General features: G+C 44.9%; 1 protein-coding gene across 1 annotated transcript in view; it reads left to right on the forward strand.

The window, feature by feature from the left end:
* The window catches only part of LOC112118973 (cytosolic carboxypeptidase 6), a 1,367,858-nt gene that overhangs the window by 1,233,599 nt on the left and 110,340 nt on the right, over positions 1-23,919 (forward strand). The window contains exon 12 of the mRNA XM_026651876.1: positions 17,470-17,632. Within this exon, the coding sequence (XP_026507661.1) occupies positions 17,470-17,632 (163 nt within the window). The remainder of the gene's footprint in view (positions 1-17,469; positions 17,633-23,919) is intronic.

Consider the following 23,919-nt stretch of genomic DNA (forward strand, 5'->3'; position numbering starts at 1 on the left):
GGACCCGGTCTCGGTACATTCTTTCCTACTGCTGCCACCTACTCCCCTCTCAGGCAGCACTTCTCCTTTTAGGAGGACTCTAAATGGGAATCGGGAAAGCCCTTCCTGGGCTGGCAGGTATTCTCAGAAGGGAATCTCTACAGCCAGCACCGACCTACACGAGAGTGTCTGTGCCCCAGCTGCCTCTCAGGATATATGTCCAGCAGGTTTGCTCCACATTGGGGGTGGGACTTCACGATCTTCTCCAGCTCTGCCAGGAGAGAGCTTCAAAAGGGATCCTGCTCTGCCTCAAGAATTTGGGTTCAGTGTGTTTACACTGCTGTCTGACTGGTACAGCTCCTCGCCTCTCCCTCATTAATAGGGAGGGAGCCTCAGGGCCTTATGGCCTTCTTCCCCCCACTTTCCCGTTGATTGCTCTCTAGTGAACAGGCTTCTTCCACGCTCGCTGCAGGTTTATCAGCAGTGGCAGCTGGCCTGGTAGCGCTGTCCAGCTGCCCGTTCCAGGCAGCCTTTAACCATCACCTCTCAGCTGCTTCCCTAGTGTTTTTCTAATATGACACACTCAGGGCATGCTGTAGTTTTGGGCTTTTCTAGGCACGCTGTGCATTCCAGGATGTCCTTGGAGGAGAAGTCCCAGAGCACAGAACAGCAGAGTCCAACGCTAGATAAGAAGGGAAAGGGGCTGAGATTAGGTGCAAGGAATGGCAGAAAGTCTTGGCCAGTTCTTCTCTTCCCAAAAGCACTGCCAGGTGTGTGTTGACTACATTTGGTGGGAAGCATGGAGAACGGGGACTGGGCATCAGCACTGTTGGCATTTATTCATGGTGCTGTCAAGGACCCTGTAGAAGTTCTGGGGCAAGTTGCTTCACCTCTCTGTACCACAGTCCCAGTTTACCCCTTCAAATACATATTAGACTTGAGGGTGCTTAATAAAGTAGGCTGGGATTTTCCAAGGAGGCTAAGGGGGTTAGGCACCCAGTTCCTCAAGTTGGGTGCCTAACTCTTGAAGGCTCCTTTGCGAGAGAGGAAGGATGGCTCAGTATTTGGGGGGAGGGGGGGAGAATTAATGGAGATATCCTATTTCCTAGAACTGGAAGGGACCCTGAAAGGTCATTGAGTCCAGCCCCCTGCCTTCACTAGCAGGACCAAGTACTGATTTTGCTCCAGATCCCTAAGTGGCCCCCTCAAGGATTGAACTCACAACCCTGGGTTGAGCAGGCCAATGCTCAAACCACTGAGCTATCCATCCCCCGCCCCCAAAGGGCAATAATATAGGGCTTGGGAGTCCTGGGTTGAAGCCCTGATTCTGCCACAGGCTTCCTGTGAGACCTTGGGCAAGTCACTTTGTTTCTTTGTACCTCAGTTTTCCACGTGTACAATGGGGGAATAGCACTGCCCTACGTCGCAGGGAGGTTATGTGGCTAAATGCATTAAAGACTGCAAGGCGCTCAGATGCTACAGTGACGTAACAGTCCCTAAAATGGACAGAAAATTGGAGACTTAACATGTGTGTGTGACAGGTTCTTTCTGTTAACAAGGGAAATTAGTCCAAACTCTCCCTTAAAAAGGGATGTAGGAAATAGGTGCCAACAATTAAATAAAAAACGCTGCCTCCCCCTCTGACTCGTAGGTTTGTGTTCGGTGGTAGCTGGAAGCTGAAAGCGCATGTTGGCTCCCAGCCCACTGCAGTTCATTCTGGTGCTGCTGGCAGGCAATATATTATGTAGTGTCAGCGCCCCCAACCTATGTAGTTGCTGTGTCACTTAATGCAGCGTAGGGTTTGTTTGCAGTGCGAGCCAATGTGTCATACAAGGGAGCACAATGAACCAGTTCAGTGGCAGGTCCCCAAACAATAGCTACGCTGCTGTTCAACTTCAGAGGCGGGCTTTTCAGCCCACTGATCTCCTGTTTCATTTGGAGGATATACCCTGTCCTCAATCCAAAGCATTAATCTCTGCATAGAGCAGAATGTGTATTGATATGCACGTATCTAGATGTGAATGGGAATGCTTGCGGATTTGAAAACACCAAGGGGATGCATTTAAAGGAGCCACCGGAAGTTGCCACTGTTTTCCAAATGAAATAGTCTCCAAGCTGTAGCATTTTCAGCTGCATGTGTAGGAGTTGTGCGAACCGTTGGAAATATCATTGACTCCGCTGCTAGGATCGCTGCATAAAAGATATAAAAAGACGCCTCTGTTTGAGAGTTTTGTGTGTTTGAAGGGGCGGGGGGGAAAGTGTTGGAGATTAAAAATTGTGTATGTAAATACGGTCCATTGAATGCTCCAAGAGGCGGGGGAAGTGCATCGTTAGTGTTATCAGGCCGATGTTTGAAAGTGTGGGAATAGGCCAGTGTTGTTGCTAATTAATTTTCCAAAGCTTCAGCAGGTCTCATTTTACATTGTATGCCACTGCAGACATTTGTTGGGATTCTAATACTTCAACAGCAGCACTTCACGTGAAAGCAGGCGGCTGCGTGAAGTGTTGTCCATAATTGACTAGCTCCATGTCTTCACACAGCACAGAGACAATGTTCCATTATGTTATCCATTGACAGGATCATTGCAACGATTACTCTCCTTAAAGCGTCTGTCAACCTTGATTGATTTACCAGGGACAAAGAACTGAAAAGGTTTTGAAGTGCGGGTACAATTTTTGCCACCATTTAGCATATATAATGGATCTCCTTTGATGTCAAAAGCTCATATTCTATTAATAATGCAGAGGGCTTTTGAATGCAGGCTACTCGTATGGCGTTCCACACTAATAACCTAGTTGCTGTGAAATGGGATTCACTTTGGGAAAGCAGTCATTTGTCTGGGTTTTACGCGTTCAGAATGAATCCCGGTTCAATGGGATTTTTTTCAATGCTCTGCATGATTGCAGCTGAGTCCAGAGTGGGCTACGGAAAGCAAATCCTTCCCTTCCAGCTAGGAATCTGGCAGCAAGCACACAGTGAGATGCAAACAAGCAGAGACAACAAGCCTAAGATGATGCGATCAAAGGCCTTGTTTGGTTTGTCTGGCAATCTCCCATTAATATACTGTAGGGCACATTTCATGCATGGCTGCTTTCTTCACCTATCCTTGCCAATAGGCCTTTTTATTTAAATGACAGCATATGAAGGAGAGTGGTCTAGAGATTAGAGCAGGGGATGAGAGTGTTGTGTTTGGCTCTGCTACTGACTCACTTGCATGACGTCAGGCACGTCCCTTAACTTCTCTCTGCCCTATCTGCTAAGTGGGAGATTAAAAAAAAAATGCATGCCTCATTGGAGTTCTGAGGATTAATTAGTCTACACAATAAATAATGTGTAAAGTGCTACAAATTCTTTGGAAACTAATGCCGTTTTAAAGGTATCAGTAGGTATTTTAATTCCCAACTATGGCTGTCTTGAAATGTGGGAATATCTTCCATGTTCTTAACAACTTCCAAAAAGAGCCTCCGCCAGGAGAAAATGAAAAGCCAGCGACTGTTTCTGTAGGTCTCACCAAAACCGCACTAGCTTGCGGTTGCAGATCCCACTTCCTGCATCGGCATTCACCTGGATGCTGCTGCATAAATAAGGAAACAGGCAGAGAAAAGCTATGAAGTTTTCCTCTGAGACCAATATGTAAAAGTCAGATTTACTTGGGCTGCGGTAGAGGAAATAAGCTCAGAATTGGTAGGAAAAGCTTTTATATTTTCAAGCATCTAGAAAGATATTTTTAAACAACAGCATAAATATATTATCTTCCAAAGTTATAATAGAAAGAGCTGACAGACTCCTTTGAAACGGCTGACGAATCCGGTTTTATGAGCAGCCGTTGACACCATCTCTGAACGCATTACACATTATCCATAGATAGGAATTGTTGCGCTAGTTGGAGTGGTGTTCTTAGTTGGACATTTCTCATTCTGGAGAGTGGCTTAGTCATAACGGCCCACATACAAGCACTTGAGCATTTCAAGAACATGTTGGCCTTAGGGATGGCTAATTTTGACCTTTGTGACAGTATTAAAGGAGACCATCTGTTGTCTCTGTTTCAGTTAAAAGTAACAACCAGCACCACTCTATAATGGTTTTATTGTCTCCCATGGATTGCTTTTCTGGCTGTTAAATGAGAAAAAGATTTTGGTCAAAGATCAGTGTTCAGGTAGCAACACCGTGAATAGGTGACACCCCAAATCCTTTCTATTTCTTTGACGTCTCTCCCCTCCTTCGCTCACCTTGTTCCTCAGAGCAGAATGGCTACATTATTACTCCGATTTCTCATTATTTTTTACAGTAGCAACTAGGAGCCCCCTTCTGCCCAGCACCGTACAAATACAGTGACGGACTGGCCCTGCCAAGAAGTCTTTACAATCTAAATAGAAAAGATAGACACAGAGTGGGGAGGGAGACAGCAGTGAAGTGACTTGCTCAGGGTCACACAGCAGATCAGAGGACAGAACCCATCTCTCCTGTGTTCTAGGTCCAGTGCCCGAGCCACTAGACCATACAGTCTTCCCCAGAGGCTGAGCTCTGTGTGGCATTCATATTTAGCACATAAACAATTAAGAATCAGTCCAGCCAGTCTTACAGCTGATCTGCCTGCTCTTTGGGCCTGATTAGCAATACTCTGGACTAATGCAGTGCCTTTTATCTCCATCATACAGGTGAGGCAACTGCGGGACAGAGAGGTTGAGGCCACCATTTTTAAAATTGGATGCCAGAAGTTAGGCAGCTAGGGATGGCAATATACTAGCCGTTCGCTGCCGGAGATCCCACTCCTTTGCTGTGCTCTTCCCCGGGAAGCGGATCTCTGAGCAACGAAGGGCAGGAGCATGATGTCCTGGGTCTTGAAGCCATGCCTGGGAGTGCCTAGACAGCTGCCACATCCTGGGCTCCACCCAATGACTACTGAAACCAGGTGGGCCGAGAAGCTACTTCGGGCTATAGCTCCAGCCAAGGCACCACCCACAGAAGCTGTGATTGGAGGATCGCTCGGCTCCGCCGATTGGTCCAGCTACACTATTTAAGCCAGGAGAAGGAACAGCACATTTGTCTGAGCAGCAGGGTGGTTTCCTGTTGTGACTGCATTGGGCCCTGCTTGTGTCTGCTTCCAACACCCAACCCTGTTCCTGGCTCCTGCCTTTGCCCCTGTTCCCACCATGCTCCTGCTCTCTGCTTGATCCTTGCCTCTCCTCCAGTCCTTACACATCACCTCCAATCCTCAGTGACCAGCCCTGGCTCCAACTCTGACTTCTGACCTTGACTCCGGCTTGATCCTTGGCTGTGGCATTTGGTATCTGACCTCAGCTATGACCCTCAGCTTCGATTCCAAGTTCTGACTCTGGCTTGCCCTCTGGTTCTGGTAACTGCCAGTTGACTTTGGTGCTGACCCTTGGCTTCATTCCCCAACCTGGATGCCTGCTCCACCCACTAAACATGACTCCTGCTCTGACCACTAAGCCAGATCACCTATGTCCTGGTCCATATCAGCAAGTTTTGGAACTTCAGGGTTACCTAGAAGGGCCTTCCAGGGTCATCTGCAGGTGAAACCAGCAAGACTTGGTCTTCCAGTGGCTAGAAGGGCTGGGAGCAGATGACAACCAATCAGGGCCCAGCAGACCAAATGAAAAGGGCTGGTTGCTTCTGTCAAAGAACAGTACCTGGGTGAAGCCTGGGGAGGGAAAAAGGGTGTTCCCTCTACCATAACCCAAGAAGGCAGGCCTGGTCAGGGCCTATTGCTGACCACACTTTGTGTTTAGGTCACTGAGAGGCTTCTTGATTCACACTGTGGGAATGTAAGGCCCAGGTGGGCCAACCTGAGTTAGACATTGGTCTGTTTATTGAAAACCGGGTGAGCTCACTTCACGAGACACCCCCCTGGGTTAGGCAAACTGGTGACACACTTAAATTAGCGAGCTGAATTTTAGCTCCTGCATTCCTGTTTACTTCACTGCTTCTCGAGTCTTCATTCACCCACTCCATCTGAGCTTCTCGTCCCTTAGCTGCTTCCTGATGTTGATAATAAAACTCTTTTCTTTCTCTCCTCCCCCACATCCATCCCTCTATCCTTCCTTACAGCCTTCCTGGATCTGCACCATTCAACAAGCCTTCTCTCATATGCTAGCGACAGCTGCTCCAGTCTCTCAATGCCATCGCATGCTGGGCACCCTGTTCTGTAATCTTGTGATCCACAGCACTCATCTCTGAAATCACTCTGCATTCTGGGGCACCACTGAGGGAAGTGCTGTGGACCAATGCCGGGGCTAATCCCAGGAGACAAGTGGTGGACCAAGCAAAGGATCAGAAGGGTAGTTGGTTTGGAGTTGGTCAGGGGCGGTTGGCACTGCAAATGGGATCGGGGGGTGGGAACAGGTGTGTGTGGTTGTCCAGCGCAGGGATACATCCCTTCTACATATCTTTCGGTCATTTAGACAAAACTCCCTTGTCACTGGAATACCAATGACTGCTGCGTTCAGGAAGGCTTTGTCAACATCATGCAAGACAAACAGATCTCCCCAGAAATCTCTCAAAACCAGAACACAATAGAAATGATTCGAATGCTCTGGTTGTTGTCTTATACCAGTAGCATTTCCAGGAAGACAAATATATCCATTATTTATTTGTTTCCCCTTTGGGATACATTTTTGTTCACTGCTCCTTGGACATGCTGCTCTATACTTTGAGGGGGAAGTGGGGATGTGTTTGTGGCGACCCAGGCAACAGTCTGTAAACTGCATGTTTCTGAGAGTGTATGTCTGAGTCTCCCATGAATGCTGCCCTCTGGAGATTCTTGGCCAAATGAAACTGATCTGTCACATGATAGTGAATCAGTCCAGCCCCATGTTACCCAGAGGCTTATCTTTGAATTAATCTGTTCCACTAAGGGGGGAGGGGGAATAAACACCCACAAGCTATGCAGTTGTTGTTGTTTATTTTTCTTTCTGCTATTTTCTTATCATTTTGCTTGTAAATGCATTATTTTTAAAACCCCAGGGGAAGAAATCCTGTATATTTGAGGGTGAAACAGCTTTCCTGTTACTCTAAAATTGCGAGCACTTAGTCTGGTAAAGTAACAGTTACACAGATCGTCACCATTACTTTAATCAACCATCTGGGGCCGGATTGTGGCCTGGCGAGTGCTGCATCACAGGGCTGTTAGGTGTAACTGGACAGCACCTTGTGCTACCACAGTACATAGACTTAATAAGAAGGAACTGGCTATCTGCAGCCTCGCCCACACCATGGGAGGGGAAGTAGGCTCCATGGAGCTACTACTTTCCCATGCCTTTCCTGGCACAGAGGGGTGGGAAATGGGTGGAGCTTTGGCTCCCGCACCCCAAACCTGCCAGATACTGCCAGTGCTTTGGGGAACATATCCTGCATCAGGTTCTGACCCAGCATAGTTTATTCCCTCCCTGGAGCAGGGGGGAACCCAGAAGGATCCTGAGATTCAGAGTCCTAGTCTCCCAGCTTAGCTTTCCAGTGCCCCTGCCTGAGAGCAGCTTGTGATCTCGCCATCCACGCCTTGGAATTAATTGTGGGCTTGCCATTTAATGATGGGATTATCAGTTTCCCAACGGGTTATTCTATCTAGGTTGCTGCTTCTATGGTAGTTGTGCCTTCTTGTCTGTCTGGCTCTGTGGCGATGTCCGAAACTTGTGTCATTTGTGTCAGTGCCCCGCCAGGATGCCCTCCCTCCTGCCTCCGATCTTCATACCTCTGTTGTAACCTGTAGCACCTCAGGCAATTGCTACAGGATATTCTTGTGCATCTTTTGAGGCAGTGTCTCATTTTTTCATTGACAAGCAGGGGAAGTGAGGGCTGCACTATACTAAACAGTATTGATTATCAGCTCAAAAGAATACTACAAAATGCCAACTCTGGCTTCTTCAGCGGCAAGGTGCGTGTTGTGAAGCAGAGGTTGTCTCTACAAAGAGCAGCTAGTCTTTTCCTGATTATGGCTGGGAGGCATTTATAGAACATATGTACGTAACCAGCACCCGTCACAGGATGGGCTCGGCCTTTACGGCAGGCTGGGCTCAACTCCAACTGTGCCGACTTTTCTGCCTGCCCCGTGATGGGTTCGGTGTCAGCCAATGGATGAGTCAGGTGACCAGGCAGCACGTAATGGTAGCCCAGGATGGAAAGGAACCTGCTCAGTTGGAAGAGAGACCGACAGATGAGAGATCTGTAAGGAGGATTCTATAGGGCACGCAGAGTCAGACACGACCGGAGAAGGGGCTTCCAACTCCAGTTAGAGGGAGCCCTGGCTGGTGCTACCTGCAGTGAGGGACAGGAATAAAAGAGGGAATTAGGAGGCCCTGAGGAAGGGTTTGATTAGAAGACACGAGTCTGTAACAGATAATGCGAGGGGTGATGAAGGGAATTGACACTTGCATTGGTTTAGGTGGCCAGGCTGGGACTTCCAACAAGTGTGGGAGGGAGTCCCCCTTGTATTGGTCTGCATCAGCAGGCTACAGTGGACTAATAGCCCAGGAGGGGTGCCGTGGACTGCTGAGACCCATGAGGCTGCCCTTGATCGAACAAGAAGACCCAGCTTGAGGTTGCTGCAGGTCTGTTTTGTTTTGTTGAGCTGCATTGTTTTAATAACTAGATCCCAGAAGGGGTGCATGTTACACTTGAATGGGTGACTGGGACAGTTTTGGAAACCCCCAGGAGTGTGGAAATAGAGGCACTGGCAGAGTCCAGTGATGGAGGAGGTCAGCCCCTGTTACAGCAGCTTACAAGACAGAGACTGTCGCTGATGGAATTCTGGAGGACTGGAAAGAATTAGGAAGAGTGGATGCCACCCTGCAAACACGGACTACTAGGCTTCGTGCTGCGCCAGGCTCCACCACCAGCTGCGTCCTGCGTTGTGTGCTATGCCCAGTGTGCTTCCAGACTGTGTATTGAATACAACTTACCAAGGGCCGTAGTGGAGTCTCCATCGCTTTCAATATTTACATCAAGATTGGGTGATTTTCGAAAAGATCTGCTCCAGGAATTACTTTGGGGGAAGTTCTGTGCCCTGTCCTGGACCGGAAGTCAGGCTAGATGATCATAATGGTCCCTTCTGGCCTTAGAATTGATCAGTCTATGAATCCACCCTCTATTTGCAAATATGCTTTATTTTGGCTTCCAGCTGCATTCACTTCCATGGAGGACAGCATTAGTTCCTTCAGCCACAGAGATTCTGGAGTCAGACTGTAACTTGGCTGTTTGTTGATGATGCATGAGACAGGAGCGCATAACAGCTCCCTCCTTCACAGCTCTGGGCTGCTGACCAGACAAAACAATCTGTTTTTGTCAGCAAACTTAAGCAGGCATGACTCAGAAGGCACTTAAGAGGGGAAAGGTTCTGATATCCCCTTGATGCATGGGTGTATCTCCCATTAATGCTAATAGGAGTTGTGCTGGCGTAAAAAGGGGATAATGGACCCCCTTAGGGAGAATATTGGTGTGTGCAGTAACAAAGTGCTTTTTTTAACCATCTTTTTTTCTGAGTAGAATCACACTTTAAATCCTCAGAGAGTGGCTCAGTGTGGGTTGTTTATGTCGGTCCTGCAATGTGATTGCAGTGCTGTATTGCGGGGTACTTCATGTTGAATAGTAGGAAGAAAGAAAAATGAGGCATCTCAGTAGAACTTGATAAAGCTTGTTACAGTTTGAGGATCTTTGGTTCTGAGGTTTGGGTTCAGGCCTATGCCAATCTCATTCTTAACAAACGGGTTCAGAGCAAATCAGAACCTTCCCATGAACCCTCTCTGACTGTGAACTGCAAGGCTTGAAATAAGTCAGACAATTTCTCTCATTCTCTTGTTGCTGCCCACCTTGGCATTTCCTGCTTCCAGCTGGGAGCAGAAGTCCCCAAATATCGTGAGACATGCTATCTTCCCAGCCGTGGTCAGGAAGAACCAGAATCTTGTGGGGGAGGACCCATTCTTATAGGCCAGGGTTGGCCAACCCGATCCTCAGAAGGAGCCAGAATTTACCAATGTACATTGCCAAAGAGCCACAGTAATACATCAGCAGCCCCCCATCAGCTTCCCCACCCCCGCTCCCAGCGCCTCCCGCCCACTAGCAGCCCTGCCGATCAGCGCCTCCCCCTCCCTCCCCGCACCTCCCGATCAGCTGTTTCATGGTGTGCAGGAGGGGGAGGAGCAAGGGCACTGCAGGCTCAGGGGAGGGGGTGGGAAGGGGTGGAGTGGGGGCCAGGCCTGCGGCAGAGCCAGGGGTTGAGCAGTGAGCAGACCCCAGCACATTGGAAAGTTGGCACCTGTAGCTCCAGCCCCGAAGTCGGTGCCTATACAAGGAGCCGCATATTAACTTCTGAAGAGCCGCATGTGGCTCCGGAGCCATAGGTTGGCCACCATTCTAGCCTGGTTCTGCTGACCCAAAGGAGTTTGGAAAAGCTCCAAACTATGGCATGCTTATTCGAATTACGCCTGACCTTTCAAATCTCCTGCACTTCAGCAATAGTTAGTTATTCTAAGAAATTAAATACATCTCCCTCTCTGCATCAGAAACGTCCTGAGACTGTGGGGGTGAGACATGCACGTGAGTCTGAGTAATTGGAGTTCTGATCACAGTTTATCACATCTCTACTTCCAGCATCCTTCCCTTTTACTTGCCACCTCCTTCAAATCAGCCTCCCACTTCTGCTGCTATCTCCCTTTGTTTTAAGCAATCTCCTCTGTGTTTCAGAGGCCGGCTACATTTCGCTATAAAAGAAATAAAGCAAAAAGTCTGCCTCCTGGATTCCTTGGTTTCCATATCTCCAGACCTTTTCCGCACGGAGTCGATAGGCTATCATGGGAAACACTAAAACATATGCTTTCCAGTCGATTAAGAGAGTTAATGGAGCTGGCATGAGGAGATAGTTAAGTTGGCTTAGAAGTATGAAGCTTCCTCGTTGCTTTCAGAAAAGTAAGGAGATAACACTTTTGCTGGTAACATAGCTGCTTGATGGGCTACCGACTGCGAAACTGGCAGGGTCAGAGCAGCGGCTGCTGGGCACACCATGGAAGTAATTAGTTCAATCCATAAGGTGAAGAATAGCTGCCAGTTGCCCCCCTCTTAGAATACACTGCTGGGAGGGTAACAAAAGAATAACAATTTGTAATACCACTATTTACAATCATCCTTGGCAAAGATGTCCAACTTCCCCAGGCTTCGGTAGAAAGATCCAGAGAGGGAGGGAGTTAATGATGATGGTGTAAAACTCTTCACCGAGATGGATTTGGCACACACTGGGGTTCAGTCCATTTCCCAATGGCAGCTCTGTTCTTCCTTTATGACAACTGTGTCATTCTTTTTTTTTCTTTGTCCTCTAACAACTATCTTCACCCCCCCCCCCATGCTAAGCATTCTGGGGCTATGAGCAGCGGGTTCAGAGAGGTGAACCCAGTTTAAGAAATCCGAGTATTCTTTTCACAGAGTTCATTTGTGGACAGCATTAATGGATCACCTCAGAGAGGTTCTAATTGAGTAATGATTACGCTTGACCATTGCTGGTGATCATGTGTAAAGATCACAGGACAATTTGTATGCATAATCCTGGTTTATCCCAGTAGGTAACACGTTTATTGCTCAACCACTGAGCAAGCAAACTACGAGCATCCTATATAGGGATTATTACCCTACAGGAGACATTGCAAAATATAACTTTCTTTCCAAAAGAAACATGAGATGGGATAAACTGGCATATCTTTGATAATTCCCTGTAATGCCAAAGCATAACAAAGAGCATTAAGGGCAGCAATTTATCTTTAACTCTGAATTCCTCTGTTTTTATGGGTTTCCATCCAACCCATCAGGACAAATGGTCAAAACGGATTCTGTGTGTGTGTGTGTGTGAGGGTGTGTGTGCTGCCAATGTTGCATATGTGATCTGTGCACGAATTCGCCTACATGTGCAAATGACAGAATTTACACTCATTAAACTATTTGTGTATTCAAATCAATTTTTTTTATTTGGAAAAGATCTTCTTTGCATGCACAAGTGATAACGTGCAGTATTTGGGTGCGGACATTGCAAACTATGTCGAAGATAATTTGGAACATGTGGCCGTTCAGGTTACTTTGACAAGAGTTTTTGTGGTGGGTTTATTATCCTCCATCTAACCCTGTCTATGTGTGCACCTATGCTGTGGAATATTACGCAGTAAGACATGGATTACGGACATTCTGTATGTCCTATATACCAAAATCTAATTTCAGAAGAAAATGGGAATTATATTTTGACTAGCTCTGCTATATTGAAAGTTGATCTTTCAGGCCCTATCAACATTGCGTTCAGGACTGTGCTAGCTGCAACCAGGTTTCAAGTTGGTTGATGACAGCATGGTTTCCTTCTTACTTCATCTGTTTCCTGTCTATATTCAGTGTTCCTTCGCTCTCTTTGTGTTGGATTGGCAGCTTGTAGTCCAGCCGGAGTAAGGCGCACTGTGAAACTGCACTGTCTCGGGAGCAGGGCCTCAGAGAGTCACAGTTTGGTCCCCACTGCTCCCTTCATCCGTGGGGGAAGTAAGCTGTGCCAGCCCTTTATTAGTCTAGCTCCCCTTTCATGCTTTTTCAGCTGTTCTGGCCAGTCACTGGGGGAACAGACCCTAGGCTCCATCCACTTCCTGCCCACCTGTGCAGGAGTGGAAGTAGCAGCCTAGCACTGGGATCGAAGCGGGTAGCCCATCCAGGGGGAGTAAACGTGCTCCTTACACTCTTCCCAGTGCAGGCATGCAGCCAGGCTTATTTGAACTGCTGGTACTTTCTTTTCCGTAGTGGAATGCTAGCAGATCCTCATAATCTTAAAACCACTGGCTTGACCCCACTCTTATCCCTGGCCTGCAATGGCCACAGCCTCAAAAACCCTTAAGGATGCAGAGATCCCCAGTGATGCACAGCTCGGAGGCACACAGGAGGTACTGACATCTCCCATAGTAATCCCCGCGGAGCAGGGCCGCACCAGGTCTGGTACAGGCAAACTCAAGAGGGGTGGAATGGGCAAGGTTGACTTTGTGATCATGACGCTTGCCATTCTGTTTTGCTGTATCCTGGCTTCCCACCTGCTTCGTTATTTTAACGGCCTGGATTCTTGTTTGGCTTCTCCTAGCCCTCTGGATAGACATTAGCTCAAGAAGTTCTTCTATTACATGGACCGTTTGGGAGGCAGGAAGCTTAGTTGCTCTGCAAGCTTTAGTATACCTATGTGTGTGTTAATAATGAATTCCTGTTGATTTTATACAAATCTTCCCATTCCAGAACTTCAAAGTCCCTTGTGTTTTTCTTTTTCCCGATTCTGTCCTTTCTTGTTGCTGTTGACACTCTTATGTGGTTCAGACTTGGAGAAATAAATATTTGTTTAGCTACTTTCCTGCTGTGCGTGCTCACTGCATTTGCTTAATGATGACTTTGCATTGCAAGGGATTCAGGATAATAGAGTCTCCCAGGGAAACAAGAGACTAGTTCGCCACTGACATTACCTGCATTGCCTGAGCCTGTATCCCACCTCATCCCACCAAAAATACATTTGATCTCTTTATTGAATCCACGTGCAACCGCATGCCCCTTTTTCTGGCATGCCCAGATTGCCTACATGGTAGAATTTTCATTTCTGCAGGTTAGTTCATTCTGTACCATTTCTTCAGCGTCCCAGCCAAATGCCCTGTATTTTCACACTTCCCGTCTACTTGTCCTGACTTGATCAGTGAGGACTCTGCTGTACAAATCTGAGGGCTAAAACCCCTCCACTGCTGTACATGGGGTTTCTTTGTTCTAGTTTGTCTCCAAATGTAAACGTTTTTGTTCTGTCCAACTCATCCTGGTGCAGGAGCCTCCTCCTCCCCTCACCCCCCTCCCCCAAAAAAGCAGTTCTAAAACACGCCCAGTCAAATCATGCAATCAGGGCATCTAATCAGTCTGCCTGTGTTCCCATAGAGCCCCATTTTAAAAAATCTTGGCCTTACATTAAGATCCTTAGTCCATGAATGGCCTCATTTTTCAAATGTGCTGAGCTCCCAGAAGTATGGCTTCTCGAAAAAAAACATTTCATTCAAAAATTTGAAATTTCTCAGTCATTTCAACCCTCGTTTTGCAGGATTTCAAATGGAACTTTTTTTACTTCGATATTTTTATTTTGAAAATTTCATTTTCCCCATATTTCCTCTCTTCCCTCCCACTTTTTTGCCACTGAATGTAATAAAGTGAATAATGTCCAGAGTTTGGGTTGGGTTTTTTCTTCACTATTTCCTTTCTCTATTCTTTTTCTGTTCTCCACTCCGTAACCTTTTAAAATTCTTCCATCTTTGGAGAAGTTTTGTTTCATTTACAAGTTTCCCTTCAAAAAAACATTTTGGCAGGTAGTTTCAGTCAAAAACTTTTGACCGGCTCTACACAGTAGCATCTATTGACTTTACTGGTAGGCCCTGGAAAGTGCCACATTTTTGACAATAGGGCCACTTATTTAAAAGATTTAGGTGCTTAAATTTAGACACAATTTTGAACACTTTTGCTTAACTGTGACCATACTTTGGTTTGAACTTGAACTTTGTTGTTTAGTATGTTCCTATGCATTGCCTCAGAGCGATAAGAGGATGGGATTGGTAAATCCAGCCTTCATATTAGTATATGGGGAAACCTGTCATTGGTTTCTAAAGGGCCCAAACTATTCATAGACATTATCACAGGTGGCTGCATCCTACAGTGTGGTTAATATGGTGTAACTCCCATTGGAAATGAGATTTTACTGGCTGATAGCATAGGTGGTCAGCAGATGACTGTCAGCATGGGTCTTACTTTATCCCACAATTTATTTGTAGTCCCTTGATTCCATGGCACTATGCATTCATGTATAATTTGACCTATTTGTTTATATACCTGTAATTTTTTTGTGGTTATTTATTTGTCATAGGGAAACCAGCTCAAATGCTGCATCTAGTTATTGGTGAGGTTATGTTTGTTGCCCTATTTCCAAGATGAGGCACGAGAAGAAGATTAAGTAACTAGCTCCAGGTTACGGAGGGAGCTAGTGACTCAGAAAAGATTAGAATCCAGGGAGCTCTTGGAGCTAATTCTTTACTTTAACCATTAGGCGTCACAACCTCTTCATGCTTCTTTCTCGTGTTGGCCAAAATGAGAGCTATATGGTAACTCATCACTGAAATGTTTGGGACTTCTTTCTGTGATCAACATCCGAGAGAATCGTTTGTAACAAAAAGGATCAGGGAATGTTCTCGTGTTCTCTCTTAATGGGAAGCACAATCCACTAAGAGCAGTCCACTAAGGTTCAGTAGCTAACACTGCATTTAGCGTGCTCTTCTTCCTCTTCATGTTTCTAATTAACTGATGAAACAAACCTGGAGTGATTCACCTCCGAATGCCAGAAGGTCTTGGGCTCCGTAGCTCTGAGGAAGTCAGAATGCTTTCCTTTTTTGAGAGGGTCTTGACTTTTTACTCCATGTCAATTTCATGATTAATTTCAACTTCAGTCCTTATTAACTCCACTTTCCTTTCTATTTCCCTCACCCCCCATAGATATTCAGTGCATATTTAAGTCTTGCATCACCTACCGTGAAAGCACCTAGAATACGTTAAGCGGGATATATTTTGTGCATCCTTTACCACAAAACAAAGAAACAAAAGTGATATCAGTGCAAAGATTACAAGAAGTCCCATTCAGAAGCTTCTAAATGTAATACTAATAAGAAACTGGATTCCATTTTATTCCAATTAGCCTATAAATCCTACTTTTATAACACGCTAGACTTTAAAACATGCAGAATCCTAACAAAGCAGAAGACATTTATTTTGTTTATATAATCCTGTATACCCTATTGATCAAAAATTGCTGTGCGTTTGAATATTAGTGTTATCTTCTCAGTTTTAGGTGCAGGAAATGAAACAACTCGAGCAGCTAGATTATTTTTTAATAAATAAATAAATAAAATTCTCATTTTCTCTGTTTTCAGTAACAGTCAGGCTCGACACCTGTTGTGATGTTGGGTAACAAACATGGTAAAAAGGGACTGGCTGGCTCCAGGAATTAATAATGGACGTGGCAGCCTGAATTCTCAGTTACATTAAGGGCCTTTTATACTGCCCTGGCTATGTAAAAGGGCCTCAAAGTGGGTGGAAATGTAAGGTCCCTTGAACCTACTAGAGCAAAGCAGAATAAGACCTAGTAAGTCTTTTGCTCTTGAGTCACTGGCTCATGTTCAGCCCAGATTGGTACTGCCTAATGGTTATCACCATTGGATAGTGGCCTGTATGAAAGGAACTGCTATTTTGGGCCTAATCCCTATAGGAGAAGAGTGCACATTGCAAAATACATCACCACACTGGAAGTAGTGCCCTAGACCCCAAGAGTTGAACAGGAATGGAGACTGAGCTTGCCTTTAAACCCTAGATGGTGTCTTATCAAAGTAGGGTTTGACTTTGAAGTTCATTGGTTGGCCACCTTACCAAAAAATACTATTGTATTCTTCAGCAGTCGTACAATCTGCTGTGTTTTACACTGTTACTTGCGCTTTAGAACAGTGCAGGATTATTATTTTTTTAAATAAGTAGTTAGCCAAAGCTAGTTAAACTTTGAGTTAGTGAAGGGCAAATGTTTTTGGTCTAATTTCAGACCCACTCAAACATCTTACGTTAGAAAGTTTGACTGGAACTCAAATGTTATTGGGTTTACATTTTGCTTAGGAGAGTCTGTGGAAAGAAGGGGCAGACAGGGGAAGATAGAGATGATAACTTACAATATATACTCTATAAAGCCCAGACATCTGTTCCAGCTTAGCTTTTCGGGGGAAAATTGGGTGGGTTCTGCTTTGCCTATTATAGAGCTTGGGCTTCCTTTTATGATTTCAGAATGGTATCCTTGGCAGGGGTAAAAGATTTAAATTACACCATAAAAAGACTTGTGAACTCAAGCTAGTTAGGTAATTCACAGTGTGAACAGAATCTTAAGCTCCATGTGCCTGATTCTCATTTATACTAAGGTGTCTTTATACCATTCTGGCACTGTAACCTGTGGAACTCATTGCTAGTGGATGTTGTGAAGGCCAAAACTACAACAGGGTTCAAAAAAGAACTAGATAAGTTCATGGAGGATAAGTCCATCAGTGGCTATTAGCCAAGATGGACAAGGATGCAACCTCATATTCTGGGTGTCCCTAGCCTCTGATTGCCAGAAGCTAGGAGTGGGTGACGAGGGATGGATCACTCAAAGATGGCCTGTTCTGTTCATTCCCTCTGAAGTACCTGGCATTGCCAATGCTGGAAGACAGGATACTGGACTAGATGGGCTACTGGTCTGACTCATTATGCCCATTCTTATGTTCGTATGTTAAAGGGACCTTGAAGTGGGTTAGTATATAAATGAGAATCAGGACACATGAGCTTTGCCAATCCTATTTCACACCTTTCTATACAATCGCCTTCCCAAGCCGTACACATTCATGCCCATGATCTCTCCTGATTAGTCCTTGTGTCTTTCTCCCACGCAGTCTAGCACGTCCTTCAACCGTGATGCTGTGAAGGCAGGGACAGGACGACGCTTCCTCGGCGGCTTATTGGACCATTCTTCTTATTGCTATACTCTGGAAGTCTCATTCTACAGCTACATCCTTGGAGGAACTACTTCTACTGTCCCCTATACAGAAGAAGCCTGTATCCTTTACAAATCCATCCTTCTTTCTGAGTGCTTTGAGGGCACCTGAACTGGACATCTAAGGTAAACCCTACTCTAAAGTTAATAGTTTGCTGAGTTGCAAATACATAACTGGAAATATGTGTTTGTTCCTTATGCTTTAATCTCCTTAATATTGATGCTCCACACTATATAAATACAAGAAGGGAAAGGCCTATTAGAGCAAATAGTCCTTTCCACTGCCGGTAAAAGATTGTTCCCCACACTATGTACCTTCCATTTCTTTGTTTCAGTTTACTCCTTATTTTGCTGTTAGCCCTTTACTTGTATGATTGTCTTAATACTCAGAGCAATAGACACCTTTAGCAGTGAGTCATAGCTTCTTCTATGCCAGATGGAGGTGACCTACCTGTCCCCAGTCTATAGCAAAAAGACCGTAAAAGCTCTATTAGGTCCCAGTGCTGCCTCTGGATCCGATCTTTACTAGAAGTGGTCAACAATGGGGGGGAGGGGGGGAAATCATTTAAAAATTTGAAGGTCTTTCTGTTTTCTGGGGTTTGAAATGGAACCATTTTTCATTCTTGCAAAATTATTTGCAAAATATGTTTATGAAAAACAGTCAGTTTTTGAAGTTTTCCATTTTCATTTCCCCACACTCCCTCTTCTTTCATCGCCTGGAAAAATTATATATTTCTTGCCCTGTGTAGCTTTGCAAATTTTATGGATGAGAAAATCATTTCTCCCTGGTGAAAGCAAAAAGTGGGTGGTCATGAGGGCTCGGATCTGCCCAAGTGATGCAGCAAATTGATCTTTACTTTTGCCCTTCAGCCCTTCCTTTGTCCATTAAGGTAAACAGCTTCCAAGGAATAGTTCTCTATTCCCCAAACCCAACTGCAGACCTGAGCAGCCTAGCATAACACTTAAGAAATGCAGCACTGAAGAGAGGAATTGTCACACGGTTAGATTCTGTTTTAATAACTTGTCTTATTATCTCAGCTCTCTGGCCTTTTAGAAACATGTGTGTTAGCTTCACCTTTAATTTCCCTCCTCACTCGGCACTCAGTGTGTTGACAACTGCTTATTTACTCTCCCTTTAAAAGTCCTATTTATCAAGAACAATCTTAGTGGAGAGAGAGAGGCAGGCTGTCCCTATACAAATGAGATCCTGCTTCTCTTGAATATGCATTCCCTTGGTGATTTACATGTCATGCTTGCTAGGTTTGCTATTCAAAGCAGCCCTTTATTTTATTTCAGGTATGTGGACTCTTTTTTTTTAATCTGTGCGGCATCAACTTGTCGTATGCAGATGGAGCTGTATTGCTCTGGCTTCATACATCATTGCCATCAGCAGCCAGTGAGCAGAAAACAAGTTCCAGATCACAATTATTATCGTTGGTGATGATGTATGGAAAGCTTAGGTGGCAGCTTGATTTTCATAAAACCAGGGCTGACCCCTAAGCTAAAAGTAGCACAGACTGGGTTTGACTCGCTAACTGCCACAGCACAAGCTAGAAGGGATAGCTCAGTGGTTTGAACATTGGCCTGCTAAGCCCAGGGTTGTGAGTTCAATCCTCGAGGGGGTCATTTAGGGACTGGGGGCAAAAATCTGTCTGGGGATTGGTCCTGCTTTGAGCAGGGGGTTGGACTAGATGACCTCCTGAGGTCCCTTCCAAGCCTGATATTCTGTGGTGAGGGGGTTACAGGCTCAGTGTCTACCAAATGAGTTTGATATTTCCTTTCCTCCTGAGGGTCTCTTTAAAGGCTGCAGTTTGTGATTGTTCTTCCTCATCAACTCCATATCCCAATTAGAGGAGGAAATGGGGAGCTGCTTAAGGGAATCTGTTGAGCGGTTGTACTTAAACAACTCTGGGCCCCTCTGCTTGTCAACACATAAGCCCTAAGCCCTGTGTGTGAGGGCGGATTTCTCCTTGTCGCCAAAGCACTGGTGACCAAAAGTAAATTAATAGTAATGGACCATCCAGATTAGGCCAAAACTGCTCTTTGAAGCAGCTTGCAAATCAGTAATTAGTTCAAGAGGTTGAGGGGTTTGTAATGGCTCTGAACCAAAGACACGATTAACCTCCGAGGAGATGAGTGCTTTTGTTATCTAGCTGCATCCAAGGAGAATGTCAAGCAAACAGACTAAGAAAATATAACAAGTCCCAACACTTTCAGGTGAGTTCAAGTGCTCAGCAAATCTGAAATGAACAGGATGTGACACAGTAACTGCCTTTAAAGACTTGGCTCTTGGGGTCTGAGCCATTGAATCAGTGGTGTATTTTTTACTGAATAGGGGTGGGATCAGGGCCTTATTGGGCAGCAATATGTTGTAACTAGAATTCTGCAAAGCTTCCAATTTTGGCTTGACAAATACTTGGCTGAGGCTGTGCCTATGACCGTTGAACTCTGTAGCCATGAGTAGAGACTGCAAGAGGCTGTCCCGTGTTTCAGTGTTCATAATTGGTCCCATATGAACTCAGGGATTTTGTCCTGCAAGTATTAATAATAATAATACAATTTCCTGGGACCAGCTGGCTGAGGATCTCCAAATGCTCTGTTAACATGAATTCGACCTCATATTCCTATAAAGTAGCGGAGTATAATTAAATCCATTTTACAGATGGATAGACTGAGCTAACTGAATTGAATCTGTTCTTTTCACGCGCTTGGCACAAAATGCTATACATTGGCTACACTGTTGCAACTTCAATGTACATGATAAATAAATTCACAATAGTGATGTTGTACTGTATATCTACGTATCACACTTTACTGTTATTGGATGAAAAGATCTTTTTATGTCAATAATATGTCTCTTTACATCAGTTTCAGGGCATTGCCATTGACTCTATAGTCTATCTGAACTTCTGTCTGGCTGTACTAGGTATATGTTTACATTTTGCTGGTCACAGTAAGTCATGTACTTTGCTCAAAGTTCTGTGATTACAAGGACATTTTCATAATTATCTAGATAGATGGACACCTCTTAGAGATGTGTGAACTTCAAACTAACTGGTATTACTTAAATTCTAATATCATTTAGCGTGGCCAATATCCTGAGGATTTTTTGTTTTGTTTTGTTGTTGCTGTTTTGTTTTGCTTTGCTTTGCTTCTTTTTCTTTAAAAACACAAAAACAAAGAAATAATTCTTTTTAAAAGTTCATATAATGTTAAAAGTCACATTCTCTTCTCACTTAAACAGAGTTAAAATGCAGTATTATGCTCACACTAAATAAATACCACCTTTACTAGGCACTAGGTTACTTCTGACTTACACTGGTGAAACCAAGCTCAGATTTTGGCCCTGAGGTTGCCTACTTGAAATAAAAAGGAAATACAAGATTAAACTTGTATTAAACTCTTAACTCAGCCACGTTAGATGTGCTATATGTTTTCAGGTGTACATTTTAGGACATCAACGATAACATATGAGACTTAAAATCTTGGTCCCTTATAACATTAGGAATAAACAATATTACAATGTGCACCAGGCCTGAATTATCATTGCAGCAGAAATGTTAACTTTTGCATTTCCTTAGTCTCACTCTACAGACAACATTGCACCAACATAGCTTCCTGCGTTTACTATTATATATTCATTATTTTCTTCCTTTAGAAATACATGTTTGGCTTGTAGGGTCTGCGTCTAACTGATATGTAGCTGGTTTACCAGAAACACCAGGGATATGTTCTGTAAGCTCGGCTCTGCAGCGTACCCTATGATAACATGTACTGTAGATAACAGTGAAAGGCCTGTGCTTGCAAGGCATAATAAGAGGATTGTAGGCTTGTGGGTTTATTGCCTGGAAATAAACAAGGTTTTCTCTGTGCACTTAAAACCCCTCTCACACATGCGCGCGTTTGGTAGCAGCTGATTAAAAAAGCAGCACCAAGGGTCTGCTCAGCACCAGGTAAAAATGCTTTAAAAGGAGCTGATATGCTTCCATTAAACAAACACCACGTTTTATGAGGCATTTGTAGGGCTTATGACACAATGCCCGTAAAAGGCTTTTTATGTGCTCACCAAAGGATCAGCAGATGAGCAGACTAGATAACGCTGTCCCTCTCCTTACTGGATCAGGGGGGATAACGAATTGCTGGCTCTCTGCTCATTAGCTCTGATAGCGCTCACAGAGCTCCTTGCCATTAGGAATGCAGCACGACCGGGCTCGGATCCAACATACATCTGAACTTTGACCCATGATTGGCTGGCAAGGGAGCAGCGCCAGGTTCTCGGTCCCGTGTTGACGATGTTCTAACCATTGTGGTCCTCTCTTGAAGCTCTGAACTGGATCTCTGACTGTAAAGTAGGCAGCCCGTAGGGGAGCGGTAAAGAAGAATAAAAGGAGAGCACAAAGGGGATACTCCCTTAAAAACTAAGGGCCCAATTCTGAAATGGGACTGTTTACATAAGCAAGGATTTGCAGGACCGGGCTTGATGATAGTCTTGTCATAATCAAAGCTGTCTGGCAGCCTCAGCCATAGGAGTCCTCATTTTATGGCAGCACCAGGGCCGTCATATTGTGTATCACCCTGGTTATGTGACTTCTTATTTTACACCTTTACAGTTACTTCACTTCAGTAGGAGCTGGGTCTGCTCAATTCCTTACAATCAAACCCAGCTGAATAGAGCTTTGCTGGCTGGAATTTCTTCCAGATGGCGCAGTAGATAAGACACAGGCTTAGAAGTCGGATGACCTGAGTTTTAATCCTGACATCGATCTCTTGTATGACTTTGAATAAATCACTTCCTCTTTCTGCTTCATCTGTAAAATGAGATTAATGATACTTCCCTTCCGTTGAAAAATGCTCGGAGATCTGTAGGTGAAAAGCAATGTACAAGCATTAGATATTATTTCTAGTAAAGTCTTTTCGCTGTAGTATACAATTAAGGAATGAAATCTATGCTTTTTAACATGAGAGCTGAAAAGATTTACAAAGAAAAGTGGCTTAATATCTTTCATTTCACTAGGTAAGTCTCTAAAACTTGCACCCCTTAAAAAAATAAGTGAAGGCATAATTGCACATTATGCCAAATCTCCTAGATGATTTTGGACATGCAAGATGTAGTCACCCCATAGAAATCTGTGTGCGCATTTGTGTCTATGCATGCAAAATGAAAATTTAGATGAGTCCGTGTCATTTCATTTGGGCAATTGAAACTCATAACTAAGGAAATTTAGACTGACTGAAAATTGTTAGCATATAGCTGCAATTACTTGGCTCACCCATATTTAATAGCGAAAAGTTAGCAGAAGGAGTAACCAAAGAGGGCTCAGAAGCAAAGATCCCACAGGGAGAAATTGAGCCACAGGAAAGGAATGTGGTCATTAGTGCCTGAGGAAGTATGAGTGTGCATACCGATTCCTCAGAAAGCGCATGTAGGATCCCAGTTAATGGCTTGGAGGAGCCATCCTCCACCTGTACCAGGAAAAAAAAATCCCATGTATAACCATTCAGACATGAGAAACTATAGCTATAAACGTAGACAATATATAATACACCATGCACTCAGGGCACATGTTGTAACACAGGACAGAGAGAGATTTCTGAGATACACTAATGATCCCCTAGAATGGGGAGCACAGGACTTTTGGTGCCGTAAAGGGGTCTTGATGACCTGTTTGCCTCTACCGCCTCAGTGGGGTCCCTAGGAGAAGGCTTCACCAAGCCTAACAATAAGCTGGGGCACGGGGGGTGAGGGGGGAGCGAATTCCCAGACAGTCAGGGAAGCATTACCAGCCAGGAGCTAATTAGGGAGAGAGAAGTAGCCGACCAGAAGCTGAGGCAGGGAGCTCTGCACTATTTGGCTTGTATTTTTGAGATTACTGCATGGAAGGAAAGGCAGAGAGAGAGACTAGCCCAGCTGGTGTCTGTAAATCAGTCCCCGCCCGTTCCCCACAATAAGACCCAACCTGTACTTGCTGAGCCCGGTTTTCCCTCTCATCCGTCTGCTCTGGTCCTTGTTACATCTGCCTGTGGGAAGCTCCCTTCTGAGAGCTGAGCAGGAAAGGGCAGCTGATGTCAGATTCCCACCATTGTTAAAGTCTAGCTGGTAAGACAACGGATGGGGCAAAAGCGCCTGTTGGCCAGCCTCTTTCCACAACCTAGCTCTTTCTCAGCACCTTTGCTTCAGACTCTGTCTCAGATCAACTAAAGTAAACCCCATTCACACCCCCACCCCCATCTGGTGGGTGTCGAGTTTACAGCCATAATGTCAAATGCTCTTAATAGCACTGAAAGCATAGAGTTAAATCATAGAGTTGTAAAGTTACTTTATAGTGATAATGCTGTCAAGCATCAATTT

The sequence above is a fragment of the Terrapene carolina genome, unplaced genomic scaffold, assembly GCF_002925995.2.
Source record: "Terrapene carolina triunguis isolate 2854851 unplaced genomic scaffold, T_m_triunguis-2.0 Scaffold104, whole genome shotgun sequence".
Classification (NCBI taxonomy): domain Eukaryota; kingdom Metazoa; phylum Chordata; order Testudines; family Emydidae; genus Terrapene; species Terrapene triunguis.